This window comes from Megalops cyprinoides, chromosome 12 (assembly GCF_013368585.1).
Source record: "Megalops cyprinoides isolate fMegCyp1 chromosome 12, fMegCyp1.pri, whole genome shotgun sequence".
In the NCBI taxonomy this organism is placed as follows: domain Eukaryota; kingdom Metazoa; phylum Chordata; class Actinopteri; order Elopiformes; family Megalopidae; genus Megalops; species Megalops cyprinoides.
In genome coordinates, this window is record NC_050594.1 from 31,511,175 (window position 1) to 31,530,875 (window position 19,701).

At 47.4% G+C, this 19,701-nt stretch overlaps 1 protein-coding gene across 1 annotated transcript in view; it reads right to left on the minus strand.

The window, feature by feature from the left end:
* Window positions 1-19,701, minus strand: part of ttll5 (tubulin tyrosine ligase-like family, member 5) — a 77,047-nt gene that overhangs the window by 53,283 nt on the left and 4,063 nt on the right. Inside the window, exons 6-15 of the mRNA XM_036541500.1 lie at window positions 18,500-18,630; window positions 18,243-18,325; window positions 16,994-17,063; window positions 16,520-16,604; window positions 14,303-14,404; window positions 13,272-13,363; window positions 12,336-12,443; window positions 4,743-4,824; window positions 3,346-3,407; window positions 1,057-1,148 (exon numbers count right to left, since the gene is read on the minus strand). Of these exons, the coding sequence (XP_036397393.1) occupies window positions 1,057-1,148; window positions 3,346-3,407; window positions 4,743-4,824; window positions 12,336-12,443; window positions 13,272-13,363; window positions 14,303-14,404; window positions 16,520-16,604; window positions 16,994-17,063; window positions 18,243-18,325; window positions 18,500-18,630 (907 nt within the window). The remainder of the gene's footprint in view (window positions 1-1,056; window positions 1,149-3,345; window positions 3,408-4,742; window positions 4,825-12,335; window positions 12,444-13,271; window positions 13,364-14,302; window positions 14,405-16,519; window positions 16,605-16,993; window positions 17,064-18,242; window positions 18,326-18,499; window positions 18,631-19,701) is intronic.

The following is a 19,701-nucleotide window of genomic DNA, read 5'->3' on the forward strand; positions in this document are numbered from 1 at the left end:
CACGTACAAAACGTTTGTGGCTAACCCCTTGGTCACACTAGCTACAAGAGACAGAGACAAAGCGACCGGCTACCATTCATCTTCAATCAAAGTGGGTGTTTTACAGCGACAAGAGACAAGCGGTCGTTATGCCGTCAGCTAGACGGGGCCAAAATAGACAAAAAGTCTATCTTATGCAAATGTTGAGCGATGTGACACGGCGACTGCCAATCCGAATGAAGGCAACGTGACGTATATTCGTTGGTTGCTCAACTCGAAAAAATAATTCACGTAAAAAATTTTGTCCAATTATATAGCTGAATATTTACTGAGGCAACTGTGGGTTAAGAACCATGCCCGAGGGTACAGCGGCAGTATCCCATTCGAACCAGCAACTTTTTGGTTACAAGCCGTGCTTCTCACCACTACGCTGCACTGCCACCTGTAGCAGTTGCAGGAAATATATTTGAGGACATAGTGTGAATGTTCAGGAGCTCAGGGTAAGCTGAACCAAAATGCAATCTCACACAACAATACAGATATTCAGGCAGAGCCACACAAAAGGCACTCTCTCCAGCACAGCCAGCTCTTTGCACACTGAGAGGGGCGGAGCGGGAAAATGTCTCGTCTGATAATCTCTTCCATCAGATCCCAACCCGGGCTGGGTTCAGTAGTTGACTCCAGTGAGCCAAACGTATTAGCCGCTGCGGCATCATTAAGCAACGGGGCCTAGTGAGAGCATTAGTCACTTGATTAAAAATGATAAAATAATAATTCACAGAGCGCGGCGCTCTCGGGATGATGTCACCCCGGCGCCGTAATTGCATTAGCAGTTGTTTTTCATGAGAGTCCTTTTCCATGAGACAGGGAGAGAGAGACAGAAAGAGACAGAGAGAGAGAGAGTGAGAAAGAGAGAGAGAGAGAGAGCAAGAGAGAGAGACAGACACAGACAGAGAGAGAGAGGGCGAGAGAGAGACAGAGAGAGACAGAAGGAGACACCACTGCCTTGGTCAGCAAAGGTTCAAGCCAGTTCAGAAGATGTAGCCACTCGGAGGTACTGGAGGCGGTTCCGCTTACCTGGGCTCTCTGTGTCTGGTACCTGGAGCTTGAGTCGAGCGCAGCTCGGCCGGGTCGGGGCTGGCGCGCCAAAGGGTTCTGGCAGACGAAGCCTGGCGAGAGACGATGTTCGTCAATCAATTCGGGTGGGACAACCCGGCTCTGAACAAGCTGTAGAAATAAAAATCTGACAGGGCCTTATCGCACTCGCACAAATTTAAAACGAGAGCCCCATCAATCCGGAGGATCGACAGGCCGGGTCCCCCCCCAGGGGCTTGTTTGCGCTCCCCGTTCCAAGCCGTCATGTAGGAACCAGCCCCCCCCCCCGCCGCACGTTACATCTGAGCGGTGCAATTATCACAAACATGTCTGATGGGTTACTGACAGCTACACATGAGCAGAAATGAATGCTAACAGCATACTGTCATTATTTACAGAGCTGGGCCGCGGCCCAAGTATTATCAGCCAAAAGCGCCAGGGTTTGTTTGGTGAATAATAGATGGGGTATGTTTTACACGCCACTGCTCATTCTCTCCCAGCCGACGCTAATGCGTCCGTCCAAAGATAACCGGCAATTTATGATTCCCTCATTTCGCTTAATGGCCGCCCGGGACGGGAATTCGAGCCATATGTTGGGGGAAGGCGGTGCGCGTCGCCACTCCCTTTGTCGCGAGCTGCGGAGAGTCTCCCGGGCGGACAGAAAGGTACGAGCCCCCGTCGGACGGTGTTTGTGTTAGGAGCCGGAATTATGATCCAGAGGTCTGCCGCGGGTTAAGTTTATGGGCGGTGCACATAAACAGGGAGGATTCATGGGAGAGCTGGCTCTTGAGCGGAGATGGATGAAATCGGTTCTATGGGGATGGTGGTTTTCATAAACAGTAATGTGTCCTCTGCAAAAACTGTGTAAACTATAGGCAATTTGACGACAGAGGCGTGGGCATGTGAAAGTTTGAAACCAAAGCCAAAGTGAAGTTCAGATAAAAGACATGTGTTTTAATTCAGGCACAGGCTTGTATGCCCAATTCAGAACAGTAGATTCTGTATGCAGATTACTAGGTGTATTACACACAAAGCTGCAACCTGAGAATAAAGGAACGGCAAACATAGGCTGCGTGGCAGACGTGCTAATTTCTCAATTCCACATTACTGTTGTGTAAACAGCGCTGATCTCCGCCTTGGGCTACCGATGTTTCTGTCTGCTTGCATGCCAGCGATTGCTCTGGATTAATATATTAGGTGTTCCATTTCTCCTCAACAGAACCGAGAGAGTGCCACGACTCAAAAAGAAATCCATCTCCCGCTGACGATTTTCCCTTCTGCAAGCCATTGAATGAGAGTTAATAATGCCTGTGGCTCATCAGATGCTATTATCTCTAACTAACCTCAATAGGCAGCGCTTAATAGGGGCAAATTTAGAAGGAATAAAACAATGCCCAACTGTCTCCATGCTCAAAACCGCCACCAGCCAGCAGAATGGCCAATTAGTGGCTTTTCCTACAGAGGGAAGATTTACAGACCGGGGTTTAATAAGCGGGAGACACCCTGTTGCAAAACAAACGTGGTGGAACCTGCTGCAGGCTAAATCCCGCGCATGGAAGGTATGAGGGCCAAGAAGTTTCCATCAGCGCGCCGACACTGCCCTCCGGGGCCCCCCCGCTCCAAAGGTAACGGCCACGGGGGGGCCCCCCCAACGGAGGGGGGAGGACCCTCAGGCGCCCGGGCATGGCCGCAGCTCATCCCTCAACCTCCCCCCGTCCGCTAAAACGGCAGGAGATCCGCGGGCTTTGGCGGAATCCAAGGAGCGCTTCTGCAGGGTTACGGCGTTTACGACAGCCCGCTGCTCTGACACGCGCCCCATCAGATAGGCGGGATTGTATAAAAGGCTCTTCTGGCATTTCACCTACTTTCTTTCCTTTTTTTCCTGTCACTGCCGCTTCTGTGAAGCCAGATTCATCCGGCAGCGAGAGGCCTGGAGGCGGATCGTGGCTGAGAACGAGCGCCCCTGAGTGACTCAGCTGAAGCAAAGTGGCCATTCAGGGCCATTTGTTCCAAAAATGCAAACGCCGCGTAACCAGTCACTTCTCATTCCTGCTGCGCACCGTTTTCAGCATGGTTTTGTGTTGCAAACGCTTCAAGACGTGATCGTACCTACTCTAAAAGACAGCGAAGGCTCTCTGTTGGTGGGACCCAATTGTCATCTCACCTCATTTAACCATATCGGCCCAGTGCCTCCATGGAGAGGAGCATTGTTCCAACCCCCCCCCGCCATTTGGCCCAACAGGCAGGTACTGTGCATACAGCGAAACTCACCCACAAGCGAAAACATATCTGAGATCATGCTGGCCTTAATCTTCAGGTCCAGGGGTGCGTCGCTGCAAGAAACATACAGAAACACACTTAGCGAATAAGACTCGGCCTCAGACCACCTTCACTGCAGACCACAGCAGCCCTGGGGAACTCACAGAGCACAGAGCAGAGAGATGGGCATGAGAATCAAGGGTTTGAGTCCTAAAGTGGGACACAGCAGGGTGCTTGGTAGCAATCAATCTGTAATTTGTTTACTTAAATACACGTTTTAAACAATCTAAATTCAATGTAAAACAAATATAAATTTGTGCGCACGTCTTGCAATAAATGGCAAATTTAGGGGTGCAAACAACAGAGCCTTTAAAATTTGGAATCCATCAAGAGGACATTAATAGCATTGTAAAACTCCCTTAACACTGCCATGGACCAGCAATTAATCGCATTTTATTAGCAAATGGTAGATTCTGTCTCCACATTTAACACATTATAAATGTACAGCACACTCACTTGTTAACAAATGGATTGGTCGATCGTGTGGCAGGGCGAACGCAACTGTCAAATTTTATTTTCAGAATTTACTACTCTGGAAAGAACCCTGGGTTGTTTTTCAAGTGAGTAATGATCGAAACACTTTGGTCCAGCTGAACTGCATTTATTAACAAAATGAAGTGAAAATCACAAAACTTCCCATTTCCTTACATGCGATTTTAACAAATCTAAATATAGAACTAACCATAGGATCTTTCATTGGTTTAAAGGCAGAGACAGACTAAGGTTTTATATTAAAAAAAACACATTTGACTCATTGCTGCTCTTTTTATTGTTTCACATGACAAAAACCATATGTTTCCAAACCCAAACTGTTCAAAAGGAAGGAGTGTTCTTTCTTCTGAAGTCTTCAAAGCTACTCAGCTGTTGTAATTCAACAACAAAAACACTTGCACACCCTGTGCCATTTGCCAGAACACTGCCAAACATGTCTTCTTTTTCATTTAATACTCGCGACTGAAACTCAGCCCCGGTTAACAGGGCTCTTGACAAGCACACCTGAGCCACTGAACAGGAACTGCACCTGGTAACCTTGCCCTTGCTTGTAACCCATCCCTCTCTTCAAAATAAAAGCCTTTTCCCTTCAATGACTGGCAGACCCCTTCAAAATTCTCCATAAGGCCTTAGGCTTTCAACGTGTGAATTGAGACCTAAATTAACGTCCCTACATGGAGCCAAATAGCCAGTCTGCCTAATTTTCCCCTTGTTGAAAAACGAATGCCTATCTTGGCTCTACAGGTAGCATGCTACAAAAAACAGGACGGCACCCAGACCATCTGAATCCATCCTAAAGCCTGCAGGTTAATCATGCACACGACACCAAACATGGCTCTGAGCGAGAGTTCACTCACCAAGCCAGAGACGGAGAGAGGTTCACCTCCAGCAGCCAAGGTTTGAGGTTGGAGTCGATGAGGACATCAAAGCCATAGAGCTCTGCAGAGAGAAACACTGTGTGAATCGACTGTGTGTGTGTGTGTGTGTGTGTGTGTGTGTGTGTGGGGGTGGGGGTGGGGGGTATTCTTCTGAATCGCTGCCCTGTAAACGTCAACAGCACAACAGGCAAAGGACTGTTTGGCTGGACATGAGAGGGGAACACATGTGACAGCGGCAAGACATCCGCCATTTGGCCAGAAACCACGGGGACGAGGCGCTGGCCGCCTGGCCAGCAATGACAGCGATAAGGCATGTGCTGTTTGGAGAGGAATGACAGAGGAGCTGTGACAGTGCTGATGGCTGACGGACAGCCCTCCAGCCTCGATCTAGCGCCTCCGACGGGTGGTGGAGGAGCATCTGAGGGCTCGCTGCTCAGACTTTTCAAGACTGAAATAAATCACGACGGTAGAGAGACTCCGTGCTGAACCCCGGGTCCCGCTAGCCAGTCGCTGCCCGCGTGGCCGGCTTCTGCTACTGATTATCAGCCTATTAAGAACCCAAATGCTGACTTCAAAACCAGAGGAGGATTCATCAAAAGTGACTGCTGAAAATGGACTGTATTACAGTCAGCTACACTTCAGCCCCACTGCACTGATCAAAAAAAAAACAAAAAAACCAGGGGCATGATGCAACACATTACTCATACTTTCTATACTGCAATAGTCGGGTTTGGCCTTTGTTTTGGTAAAGACATTATAGTACAGCTCAAAATTTTGCCAACTTTTCACTCAAGAACTTTCATCAAGTGATATCTCATCCAAAGGACTGCAGTCCTGTTGGTGTCAGAAGCCTTGCTGTGTTTTTGAGACAACAGCTTTTTTTCTTTTTTTTTTTTTGAAGTTTATAGGGTTTATTCCTCTATTTGCCTAATTTTCCATCAAATGAATACAATATATGGTTTTCTATAAATCCCGGGCAAATCTCCTTTCAGTGTGTTGTGCCACTGTCATACAGCTCCATTTTAATACACTTTCACATGGATATTTATCTATTAATTGACCTTTTTTCACTGGGAAGCCTCCTGAAGTTAAGAAAACTTTTTTGAGAGAGACCTGGCAAGAAAGTCAACAGGAAAAGTGTGTTGCATTGCAACGTGTAGATAAAACAACCACAGCATGTACAGTAAACACACATAGAACAACAAAAAGACAAAATAGCAAGCATGCAACACAGGAGAAATTCGCTCATTTTAAAAGGGCCTGAAAAGCTGACGTGCAATGTTTGAAAATGCAATATGTTACATGCACAGCTTGTGAAATTCCCCTAACTGAACACAGAGAGCAGAATCTTGGAGAGAGATGGATGGACCCTAAAATATATTGTGTTATTGAGCTATCCCACTGCTCTCATTTAGTATCCACTATCCATATCCACTATCCACAAAACTACATTTTATAGACAGCACCATCTGTAAAGGTGTCTGTGAGGACACAGACTCAGACACTTACTGAGTATAGTTGTATCAAATTTTAAAGAGAATGGATGCAATAGCAACAGCAACACTATGAAAAAGCACCACTTTCCACGGTTCACCAAAGTTGAAAGGCATCTGTAATGCTCGCAGACCAATTAGAAGGGGTTTTAGAGCAGCCAAAAGCCTGCTAATCGTGGAGAAAGAAAGCCTTCTGCTGGCATTTTGATATAATTGAATGCTCTAATCTCTCCATCTTTATAACCACTCGAATAACAATAACTCACAAAGAGGGCCTTGCATGCTAATGTTGATTAGCGAGGCTAGCCACCGAGCGGGGCCATTACGGCTGCTGCCCCTGTGGGCGGAGGGGGAGAGGAAAGACCAAAGTGCTGATAGGAGCCAGGGCCGTGCTCCTCTCCCTCACCCAGCCACGCTTGGAAAGTTTCGGGGAGGATTTTCCGAGCAAGAGGGCCTTGGCGCCTGGGAGCCCCTGTGTATTCCACCCCAAAGCCAGCTTGGCAGAGGCCTGAACAATAAAGCCCTTATAAGCGTCTGGAATTCCCTGTGTACTAACACTGCCACCCTCTCACCCCCCCCCCCTCCTCCCTGTCATTAAACAACGGGCCCCGTCACCACGGAGGGGCTCGCTCTAACCCTGCAGAGGTCTTCATCACCGCCCCGTCCCCACACACCCAGGGAGGGTCCCGAAAACAGCAGCCCCCAGGGAAACCACAGCTTTTTTTTTTTTTAACAGGGATAGGGCGAGGGGGGGAAAATGCTGCCTAATGCCACTTCAAAACAAAAACACTGGGTGGAAAAAACGGGGAAAAAAACAGCCTGAGGTCCACACACAGAAAGTTCTTCATTGTACCAGAGTAAGGTTGATGGAGGGTGGTGGAGGTCGATTGGGGGGTGGACAGAGGATAACATTTTTAAAAATTTCGAAAAAACTCAGCGCTTTCCCGTTATCGATTCCCTCCATATTCTGTGAAAAAAGGCCTCTCCACAATGTCTTAAAAGTCATTTCATTGCATCATGGGGTGCGTCAGGCGTCAAACGTGATTTTGAAAAATAACACGAATAACACATGAATCAAGCGTTGATTCATGGTCCTGTGCGTTTGAGCATATTTATATAACCATCATTCAAGTTAGCCCGCACTAACAAAGAGTCCCTCAGTCTGAAACGGAACGCCATTGCCAACGCTCACAAACACTCTCCGCTTAGGTCTTCTCCACCACTTTGAAATCAGAGGCGGCCTGAAACCTCACCTCAGAAGGTAAAGACCCGGCTTCGCTTTCACACTGAGGCGAAAATCAAAAGCCTTCTCTTCAGGTTGTTTTCACAAATTCTTTGGTTACTGTACAAAGAGCAGTTCTGTCAAACCAAGAATTTAAAAAGTCCCCACTGCTTCAAGCCCATAATTACTTTCTTAACCTACGTTAAGAAATGGCCGATAAGTGGGCGATACCAGAATTCTAACTTAATCTCTTTTAATCCATCAATTATCTTACACCAGCACAAAGCCATTAAATATGGGATTGTTGGGGTCGGAGGGTTCACAGAAAACACACACTAACTGAATAGGAAAAACATGTTAGCGCAATCCTTGGCCAAGGCACAGAAGGTTTCACAGCGGGCTGGTCTCACAATGGTTGAAGATTTTTGACGCTAAAAGCCAAAACAGTAGTTGCTAAGCAGAAAGGAGAGATTTTTTTTCCGCCCCCACCCCTCCAACAGGCATGTCCCTCTCTCTTTTTAAATTAAAGAACCCAGTCATAAAGGCAAGATATAAGGCTCACGGAACAGTGGAATAAATTGGTCTCAGCCTGTAGTAGCTCATCAGTGAGACCACAACAACAGGGGGAAGAGGGGAAAAAAAAAAACACCTTAGCCACCCCCCTCACGCCGACCAGGCGTCCATGTGCTGCGCATTTTCCCCCAATTAGGAGCAGACGTGGCGCTCTCCCCACGGGCCCGCCGAGACGCTCGCAGACACATTTGTTCTGCGGCTTAACGACTTAATGGGGAGCGCTGTTAATGCAGCCGCAAAATATTCACAACACCCTTTAAGTGGGAGGGAAAAGAAATAAATACGAGCGGGGAGGAGAGGCGGGAGGACCCAGCGTGAGGGCTCCGCTCCCTTGGATGCCGCTCGCAGCGGTTTCTCTGCCGGGGAGAGACGACGAGTCTAGATCCTAAGCCTCCCGATTCCAAAAAAACAGGAGCCCGCCCCACACCCACCACGGCGACGCTCCGCGGTCGAGCGCTCGCACAAGGCGAGACCCGGCACATCGTCGTCCTCTCTCCTCTGTTGTGTGTTCTTGCCGTTTTGTTTGTTGGTTGCTACAAAACGTTCCCCCCGGAGAGATAAGAGTTATTGCGTTTTAAACGGGCCATCCTTCTCAAATAAACTGCTGTGCGCAAACATTCGCTTGGATTAATGTTATCATTCGCCTTTCTCAGACTTTCCAGCTATAGAGAGGAGACAGTCGTTTAATGTCAATGAGGACTCAGTACAAAGCAAATATTAACCAAACAGAAATATACGCCAGTATCGCTGGGGATAATCAATAAACACATAAACAAATTCAAGACATCAAAAAAACACAAAAAACTCTGAAAAGAATCGGTCCAATTCATAAACAATAAATCAAATCTCTCCTGACAAACAAGACTTGGTCTCCCTTTTACAAACAATCCTGAGCAAATAGGGTTCCTATATTTGGCATACAGCAAAGTTTGTCTTGATGACTAACCCCGTAGACAAACTAACAAAGCTCCATTGGAGAAGTCCTGCAAGCTAAAGCTCCACGCCAGTGATAAAGCAGAGGTGCACCGAGTAATTCACCGACTGTCACTGGAATGTTTTGTGTGCAATAAAACGGGCCAATCAGACCGCAGCAATAACACCTCTTAATCAGAAGCCCTCGATAAAGGAGGTGCCCGTTAATCACACGGTAAAACGGCAGGAGACAACATGGGTGGCGTTCCCCCTTTCCCACACGCATAAACAGAGGGTGATTTCTCCCTCCGAAACTTTCAAACAAACCAAGAGCGCCGCGTCTCCCCCTCCCGCGTCAGACGAGGAGCGCTGATAAAGGATGATGCCGCTGCGCCGGCCCCTTTCTGATAGGGAACCCGGCTTTTTCCCGGGAGCGCACAGCGCGCGTGGGACCCATTCGAAAAACAATAAACAACGCGCTAAAAACGCACTAAATGGCGGTGGAATCGTCGTCTGTCAATTAAAATAACAACGTGCTTTATGGGCCCAAAGTGCTTTCGTACGACGTGGGCAGAGCTGCATGTAAAGTCTGAACAATGGGCCCCGCTCTGACGGGAGCTCGCGCCCGGCTCTCCCCACATGCGTTTATCGTATTATATCGCTGCCTACATCTGTTTTTCCTTTCACTGGTGCAGAACAACGTGGACTGGGACCATTTCAGAAGATGAATTAGGATTGTATTCAGTTTCTCTTCTGTGCGAGGCTGCGGGGGGGCGGGGGAGGAAAGGTAGGAGAAAAGAAAGAGGGGAGCAGGGAGACAAAGAGAGAGAAAGAGAGAGAGAGAGAGAGAGAGAGAGAGGGCATTTGGGAGCAGACAGGAGCCTTGTCTCCCCTGCAGTCTGGGTGAGTGTATTTGACAGCGAGGATAACGTGCACACCGGTACCAGCCAGAGCACCTTGGAGCGGGGCCAGCTCTCCCAGCAATCATGTTTTACAGTTAGGTCCTAAATACCTCCAAATGCCCATTATTCAGTGAAACGGGTACGCTTTCGGAACGCCGTGCCTCAGAAAGAGGGCTCGGAGGGGGACACGGAGGAAACTTCGCCCTCAAGTCCACCTTCATTTTCACTCTTTAAAGTGTCATTCTATCCCTATGACACAATGGACAAACTACCGTTCCAACGGGAGTAACCGCTAATGGTGGCAACTATAAAGTCACTACAGCACTCATACGCCAGCAAAAAAAAAAAAAAAAACTAGCTGAGGGAAAAATAATTCTGTGGTATGACTATGGAAAAAGTGCTGCTTTACAATAAAACTAAATTGAAGAATGCATTTTCATTACATCTCATTCGCAACACTACAATAATTCTGCACTGGGCATTTTCTTTCTAAAAGGGAATTTTCCTCTTAAGCCTGTGTATCTCCAAACAATGTACTCTACCTCGGAGTGTTACACTGAGAGAGACTAAGCGCAGAGCCACACAGATGCACTGCTCAGAGAGGACTGTGGTCCAGTGGGACGTGCAGGCCGGAGGACACAGCCCCGCGCTGCTGGATGGAAGGGGCGCAGTCTGCGCGCACCAGCGCAGGGGAACCAGCGCGCCGCAGATAAACTGCGAGTGAACCTCGGCTAAATTAGCCCCGGCCTGCTTGACCGAGGCCGCGTGTTTTCTTTGGACCGGAGGCCCGGGGCTGCTGTGTATCTTTACATCTGGCCGCTGCTCTTTCTCTCCCGCCACAATTGTGTGCGTTTGTGTGTGTGTGTGTGTGTGTGTGTGTGTGTGTGTATGTTTCAGTATTCCCAGCTTCGTGCCCACACACACACACACACACACATACATACATAGACAAACGCACGCGCACACACACACACACACACACACACACACAGACACACACACACACACACACACACACACAGACGCGTGCACACGCACACACGCACGCGCACACACACACACACACACACACACACACACACACACAGACAAACACACAGACAAACACACATACATACATACATAGACAAACGCACAAGCACGCACACACACACATAGACAAACGCACAAGCGCACACACACTCACACACACACACATAGACGCGTGCACACACACACACACACACATAGACAAACACACAAGCACACACACGCACGCACGCACACACACACACACACATAGACAAACACACAAGCACGCACACACACACACACACACCTGCCCTTTGCTGCTACACACAAGACTGTCCCACCCCGTTCACTGGCAGCACATCCATCTCCGCTGCTGTTTGAACAGGCAACATAAACACAGGCCCCGGCAACAGTGCATCGGCTCGGACGGCATAATCTGCCCGGCGCCTCGCCTACCGTCGCCCCGGGCTACCGCTGCCGCTCCTGTGCCCGCACAGCCGCGCGCGTCCACCCAGAGGGCGGGACAGCGAGACAAGCAGCACCCCCGACCATCGGTCACATCAATGCCTAGAATACCACGCCGTGTCACCTGCGCGAGCCGCGAGACAGACCTCTCTTCTCCGTCCGTTTATCTCTGTACCTCATCCTCGCGGCCAGCGTTTTCGTAAGCGCCCCCCCCCTCCGGCCTCGCTTTTATGTGTCAGCACCCCATTCATCCTGAGCCCGAGGATCCCTGCTCTCCCTCGCAGACCGACCTACATTACCGCAATGTTCAACCACGTGGCGATACACCAAAAGCTGCGTACTGTACGAGGGGAGGATTAAACTTTCTTGCAGAAGAATGTCTTCTTTGATATTTCACCCCGTGAGGTACTCAGCGGTGAGACCAGGAGCCGGTGTTATGCGGGGGAGCCATTCCATCTTTCTCAGTGCAGCTCACCCCGCTATGAGCATCACCACCCACAGGCCTATTATATCTTGAGGGGCCTATCAAAGCGCAGGGGTCTTCTCCTCTTTTCCATGCCAAAGAGCACCGCTCCGGGGCAGTCGGTTTGGCAGGCCTCTTCCAGCCGACCCCGTTCCTCAGGGCGAGCGCTGGAGAGAGGGGCAACACTCGTGCAGGCGCTAACCGCAGAGACGGCTCTCGGGCCCGAGGCTGCAAGATCGCAGCCACATCGCGGCGGCCCCCATCAAGCGGGGCTCGGAGAGAGGAGTAGCAACAGAGGGGGGACAAACAACCGGCTCAAAACACAGGGCCTTTGCTCTGGCAAACAGGAAGGCGTTTTCCACGCAGGGGCTTTTGTTTTCAGAGGTGTACAGGAAGCAGGCTGGGGCACAACGGCAGCCGTTTCAGCATTCGGGGGAGGCGGGGGCCCGAGATAAGAAAACAAAGGGTGCGGGAGGCTATGGTGGGGCGCGGGAGGCCGTGGCGGAGCAAGGGGCCCAGCGGCCAGCTTACCGAAGCAGTTGCTCCTGTGGGGCACAAACATCTTGCAGGCAGTGGCAATGTGCAGCTCGGCGCTCAGCACCGCCTTGATGACCAGGTCTTCCACCTGGCCCATGAGCGCTGTGGGAGAGACAGAGAGAGAGAGAGAGAGAGAGAGAGAGAGACAGCAGGGTCAGCTCCATGCTTTGCAGCATGAGCTCCACTAAACCCAATACACATTCACAGCCAACTGCACAATACAGTCCACTGTCAGGAAGACCCTTTATGCTGTATTCACTAAACTTGCCTAAAGGTTCTGCTCTATAGAGTCATGTCCAACTGCACAACAAACTGTAAGGACCATCTTCCAGACTGTAAGCTCCACTACATTACATTTCAGTATTCATTATCGTAATTTGGATGACGCTCTTATCCAGAGCGACTTACATAGTTTACAATTCTGTAACATATTACCCATGTATGCATCTGGATATTTACTGCGGTAATTATGGGTTAAGTACCTTGCCCAAGGGTACAGCAGCAGTGCTCCAGTGGGGAATCGAACCAGCAATCTTTCGGTGACGAGCCCTGGTCCTTACCACTATGCTACACTGCTGCCACTACAAGCATTACCATTTATACAATACAGACAGTAAACAGCATGGTTTGAGCCACTGTAAGGACCAATATTTGAGACTAAAGGTGCCTTCCTGGTGGTACACATCTTCACCTCAGCGCCACGCTCCCTCCATGCCAACGCGGTGGTCTGAAAGTCATGACTTAGCGTAGCTCGCTCCTTGTGCCAATGTACATAGCAGCACCACGGTCCATAAACGTGAAATGTGAAAAAGTTGACAGACATGACCCAAAGCAGGTCCAAGCATCACATTGGTTCTCAAACTACGCTGCCGAACTATGCGAGAGGGAGGGGGAGGGAGACTAAAGAGAGAGGAATACAGAGCTACTCACACGTTGTGTCCTTCCCTTCCTGTTTCAAGTACCTCAGTATGGCACTCATGCTCCATTTGTTCCCATAATCCTCCACTTCAGGGTCATCGCAGCTGAAAAGGAACACAAGATCAGAGGTTTTGGGGGGAGGGGTTGCACATGAAGTCACTTGCTAGCGCTACACAGTAACGCCAACAACTGCATTCTGATGCATTCACACATACTAAAGTGTGAAGATGGTTTGCCTGACTCAGGATGCAAATGAAACTAAACCTTCCTTTAAAAGCTAAGATTGACACATTATCTTTTATTTAATTCCCAACCTCAATGCAAATATCACTTAAACTCACTTAATTACTCTCTTTTTAACACAGCGTATAACCATGGGTGTTAGTGGGCGCCTTTAGTTTGACAGGACTGACTCAATGGCCACTCAAACATGTGAGACAATGAGAAAAAAATGGCAACACTTATCTGCTTGAATTAACTGCTACAGTCATATTCTAGAGATTTACTCATTAGTGATTTGCTACTGTGTCCTAGCACTCCTGAAAAAAGGCAATTTGACCTGTTCTGAACACACTAATGACTAACCCACATCTACAAATCTATTGTAAAAGATAACATCAGTATCAACCTAACCTGTACATGAGTTCAACAGAGACTGTTCACTAAGAAAAAGAAAAAAATCATATACTATTAAAAGGAAAACACTTTCACAGTTTTCACTGGCAAAGTATCAAAAAGTGTGGACTGAGGGTCACTATCCCATTTTGTGTAATGATGACACCAAAGCATGACAAACCAGGTCAGCCTTGACAATATTTTGGTTCTGAGTGATCAGCTTTGAAAACAGTTCCACTCACACCCATAATGACTCAAATATGAACTGAACAAGTAACAATGCTGCAACTAATTAACTAATTAATATTAAGAATTTCCTTTGAACTCAACAACATGTGGAGACATTATTTTTGATGCTGGGAGTCCAACACCTTGTCAGCTTCTTAAGAGTTCAACTTTTCACTACCTCTGTAAAAACATCAGGTTACCTGACATAATCGTTGCTCTTTTTGTTGACGCTGTAGTTGGTCAGGTGCATAAACTGGTTCTTGATGTTCTTGGCAGCACGGTCATACTTCACTGTGGCAAACCTATGGACAAGAATTATTCAATGATTTTTTTCTCAACCCTGCCCAAAATAATGAGCAGATCTGCTTTGTTTAAGTCCAGTCATAATAAACACAAAGTCTTATATCCCAGGGAGTGTGCGTTCACTGGTTTTAAAAATTCAATGTATTGGAGGGATAGGTTTTGTTTTTTGTTTTTTTTTGCAAATAGGACTAGAAAAAAACAGCTTTCATCATTTTAGGTTGTGAGCAAACAAAAAATTCTAAACCACAAAACCTTAAAATGGCTACTGCATGAGATTTGCAGACTGTTTAAAGTTGAAGAGAAAATAAAAAGAGTTAAAGTTGAAATGATCCCCCAGAAACCCAGAACTGTGGGATGCCTCCCCTTGGCCACTTTCTCACCGTTACTGCAAGAGGGAGATTCTGCTGCAGAGATTCTGTTCCCATTATGCAACTTCCTGTCAGCCAATAGGTATTTCATAAATATATATTCAAAAATATCAAGAATTCACAGCTGAGTTCTTTTCAATTTACAGCTGGAGTTTAACAGGCGCCAAAGAACAAAAAAACACCCTCTGTTTGAACAAATGTGCGAGAAAGAAAATCTCGGCAGCATTATTCAAATAGGCCAGATCCTTCAAACAGCTCCAGATGAACTCTGACAGAATTAAAGGAGCTCTTTTTGTGGGCCAAGGGAAGGCCGGGGCACTGAAATCTTCCCCCTACTGTGTGTTTGAGAGGAGCGGACACCGAATGTGGAATAATGAGAATTCCTTGGCGCGCAGCTAGCACCTGAATACCTTCGAACCCGCAGGAATGTCAAAGGTAAAAGGAGGGGTGCGGAAATCAGGAGAAATCAGGACTTATTACTCACAGTTAACACATGTGAGGAGCAGCGTAAGAGCGGGCGGCAGGTTCAAAAAACACCTCCGGCGAGAAGTTTCGGCCAAAGGGCCTCGCTAATGCTTCCGTTTATGAGCTCTGCGGTTGACGAACCACACCATAGTTTAAAAAAAAAAAAAAAAAAAAAACCTCTTGATCAAAAGGCTTTTCATTCAGCCTCCGCGCACAGTCCAGCTTTGCTGTACTAACGGTCACACCAGTTCAATGACGACAAAAACAAAACAAGGAGACAACCACAGTCCATAACCCAAATGTCCCTGAATGACTTTAAAAATAAAGCAAACAAAATAAATTCTTCGTTACATACATAATGATGGCAAACTGGTTTGCAACTGCGATCAGGTCGCCTTGCTCGAAATGTTTTTGCTGCCATCTAGTGTCCAGTGCACGTGAATTTCCAGCAACGACGGGTTTTATTTCGTGTCATTTCTTAGATGACTTAGATGACTGTACATGACGAATAAAAAAAAGAAGCCGTAGCCAACATGAGCTTTCTTTGGCCAGGCACAAGGAGTTTCCCTGTAGTTGTAAAAATGCTGCCCTCTCACGTTTAGTGAGTCATCTCAAGCTAATTACCGTCGTTAAACCACAAGTCTGACTTTCTTTAGTCTGATATATGACGATGATAATGACCATGGTGCTAGAGAGGGGAATGTTTCCTGGCTGAGAGAGAAACGCAAATGGCAAAGCAATGAGGGGCAGTGAAGCCAGATAGTTAAATAACGGTGAACTCCTTTCCCATGCAAAATGGCATTTTAATTTGCAACAACGACATTTTAATTGTTTATTTACCCTTCAAACGAACAGTATTTCACATCTAATAATGTCAAAGAGAAAATGTGTGAGCTAGAGAGCAAACAGCCTGTTAAAATACAGCACACAGCTCTTCCTTAGTTTCCAAGAAAGACCAATTCAACACAAGTTAAGATAACTCATGACGGCTAACTAATGTCATAGCTAAAGGTCCTGGCAAGCTCGATCTGGTGAACATTTTGAAATTGTCTTAATTATCTGGCTGTATTTTAGTTTTACAATACTAAAGCACATTCCACTACTTTCATTGTCAATAATGTGAGCATCAGCCCCACTCCTTCCCCTCTGTGGAGTGGGTGATATAATGCTATGTTCAACCAATGAACAATCCACCGACCAGATGACCGTACCAGCAGTTTTCATTCAGAGTAAGTATGCATTAATAACAACTGTAATATGTCTACAAGCTCGTCGACTCACCTGGCCAGTCCCTCTTCATAAAGGTAGATAATTAAAGGTTCGTAGGAGGTCACCAGCACGTACAACCGCACATCGAACTTGAAATCTGGAGAACAACCACAAACGTGTTTCAACAGCCACAAACAGGACTGAAGAACATGGAAGTCATGACCAGATGAACTCCTCATCTATGGTTACATTACAGTACTTTTCTGCCATTTAGCAGACGCTCTTACCCATAGTTACTTACAGAGGGTTACATTTTTATCCATTTACTAAGGAAACTGGGGGTTAAGTACCTTGCCCAAGGGTACAATAGCAGAGCTCCAACCATTAAACCATCAACCTTTCAGGTGCAAGCCCTGCTCCTTTCCACTACGCCACACTGCTGCCCCTGCCACTGCTGGTTGGTTGTAGCAGAATTTTGCTATTCATCAAAACAATTTCAGTAAGAAATTCAACAGTTTTCTGTTCTTTGACCATTCCCACTCTTACCATCGATCAGTAAGGGGTTGCTGATGTAGCGGGAGACCAGGATGTTCTCGTCCAATGGGATTTGGTTTGGCTGCAAAGGAGAGCAAAAGCATGCAATTGTTGTCCTGGCTCAGGGTTCAAAATCATCTTTCAGGGAGAGGAGAGGCAAGTGCAAGCAATAATGTTGACCATGCTTGCAAGAGAGACCTATGTTTTGAAAGATGTCCATTCTGAAAGAGGCTACACCCCATCAACAAGTCACACAACACACCTGCACACACCCATTCACCCACTACAGACACAGACAAACAGACAAGACACCCACGCAGACAGACACGCACAAAGGCACACACACACAGACAGATGGACACACACAAAAGACACACAAGCCACAGCTATGGGGAGCACCCCATCCCAACCTTGAGGAGTCTGAGCTCCCCACACCGTCCTGTGTGCTGGTCAGAACGCTCCCCAAACAGCCCCTTTAGGGATGGGGGGTGCAGAGAAGCCCCTTGCCTAAGACCTCAGAGAGGCTTCTGCTGCAGGTGCTCAACACACAGCACCCTCAGGCCTGGCCAGAGTTCACACAAAACCCCAAAAAAAGAAAATCGCCTCGCCTTCCAAACATCTTCAAACATTCTTTCCACTGCTTCATTTAAAAAGACTGAAAAGCGTGCGGGGCTTTCCGACTGAACACCTTGATGTGCGTGATTTACTCCATGGACCTTAATGGGAAACACAACTACGAGGCGTTGTTCCGTTATTTACGAGCAGGCCTCCCCCGCGCACTCCCCCGACCCTCAGCGGTAACATGATCTGGTGAGAACACTGGACCTGCAGCAGGAGAACTCAGCGATGCCTCCTACTTCATCACAGAGGAAAGCAGGTCAGTGTGACGTGCAACTTGGGCCACGGTCCTCAACAACACTACAGCAGAGCTGCTGAAGACTGCTTGAATCACAATATGCAATAATATCTTGCATATATATCGGTAACCGCTACTGCGTTTATTCAGTGAGAGGGCTCCCCTTGATGCTGCAGATGACACAGAAGAAGGTATCATTGTCTTCATGAGTTGTCTGTTATGTTTTGATAACCCAGCGCACACACACACACACACACACGCACACACGCACACACGCACACACACACACACACACACACACACACACACACACACACACACGCGCGTGCGCGCACACACACGCGCGTGCGCGCACACACAGTCTCACACACATTAGCAAGCACCCTCCAGCCATACTTTACTCACGTTGCTGACTAGGTAGATCCCTCGGCCTCTCGAGGACGCGACTGGCTTAATGATCCATGGGCCCCTGTCCTTGGAGAAGGAGCCTGGCATTTGGAGCAGAGGAGAGGGGGGTAAACACCTCTGCCGAACCTGCTTCAAAGTCGCCTTAGCGGTCTACTGTGTTTACGTTCCAAGTGAATGAAAGAGCAATCGTTCTTTTTTTTTTTTTCCCCCTCTTGTTTTACACGGCCCTCCATGGGCCACGAAGGAGCACTTACTGCAGAATTCCTGATACTCTGCGGGAAGAACAAACGTTTGTGGGACGATGTGGAAGTTCTTAAATCCATGCGCCTGCTGCATCCTCTGGATGTTTTTATACAGCCTGTCCTTCCGCGTCAGCTCATACGACCTGCAGCAGAGAAGGTAAGGCCGAAAGATTTAACACTGACAGCGGAGAGGAGCACCTCCACGTGCAGTTTGATCTGTGTCATGACCTGCAAGAGCAAGGTTAAAAAAAGAATGTAAAGTCCCATGCTGTCAGCATAAGGTGACAAAAATGTAGCCTGAGGGCATGGTATGCACTAGTTACAAAACATTACTACTCGCAGTAAATCATTAGGGGGAAAAGCAATGAAGCTGCTGGAAACCAATTGTTTTCGTTGAAAATTTTTTTCCTTTGGCTGTAAAACCCAGGCTGTTTATCAAAAACTTTGCATTCAAAAATGGATCCAAATAGAGGCTCATGCCAATGCTCCACTCCTGTCCTTATGTCATCCCAGACCATATGATGTACTGAAATGAGAATTTCCCCGATTCGTTCTATGACTATTATAGATGTTATGCACTACAGTGAGACAGCATATCCTCCCGTACCAGTGCTTTGTCTGAAATTTGGTAAACAACATCTTTTCACAATTCTTTTCCAAAGTTATGCATTAAATGTCCTTCATAAATTTGGATAATATTTATATATTTTAACTTATCTTTGCAGTGATGTAGAGATTCATAGAATGCCAGTGAATTTTATTTTGGCGAGGACTGCTGATGTTACGTGTAGCGTTCTTCGACTCTTAGTCTGCTTGATGTGTTGATATGCAACCTCTCACTAATTTGTTGTTGCTGGAAGCTCCACTCTGAAAGTTATTACTCATCACACTTATGGCTTCAGTCATAACCACCGCAAGCCAAATTGTGCTTGGCCTCACAGCTGCTTGCAGCTATATTTACTATTATTATGATTGCTATTATGAGTTTTGCTTAGCAAACACTCTTTTCCATTTATAGAGCTGGATACTGACTGAAGCAGTTTATCTTGAGCAGCCTGCCCAAGGGTTCCGCAAAAATGTCCCACGTGGGTATCAGTCCCTCCCGAAGGATTACAGACTGCTGCTGCTGATAACAGGCGACAGATCTCACACCGTCACACACCGACAACTCCGAAGTCGTCTTTACTGCCAGGAGCGTACAGCTTGGCGTTCGG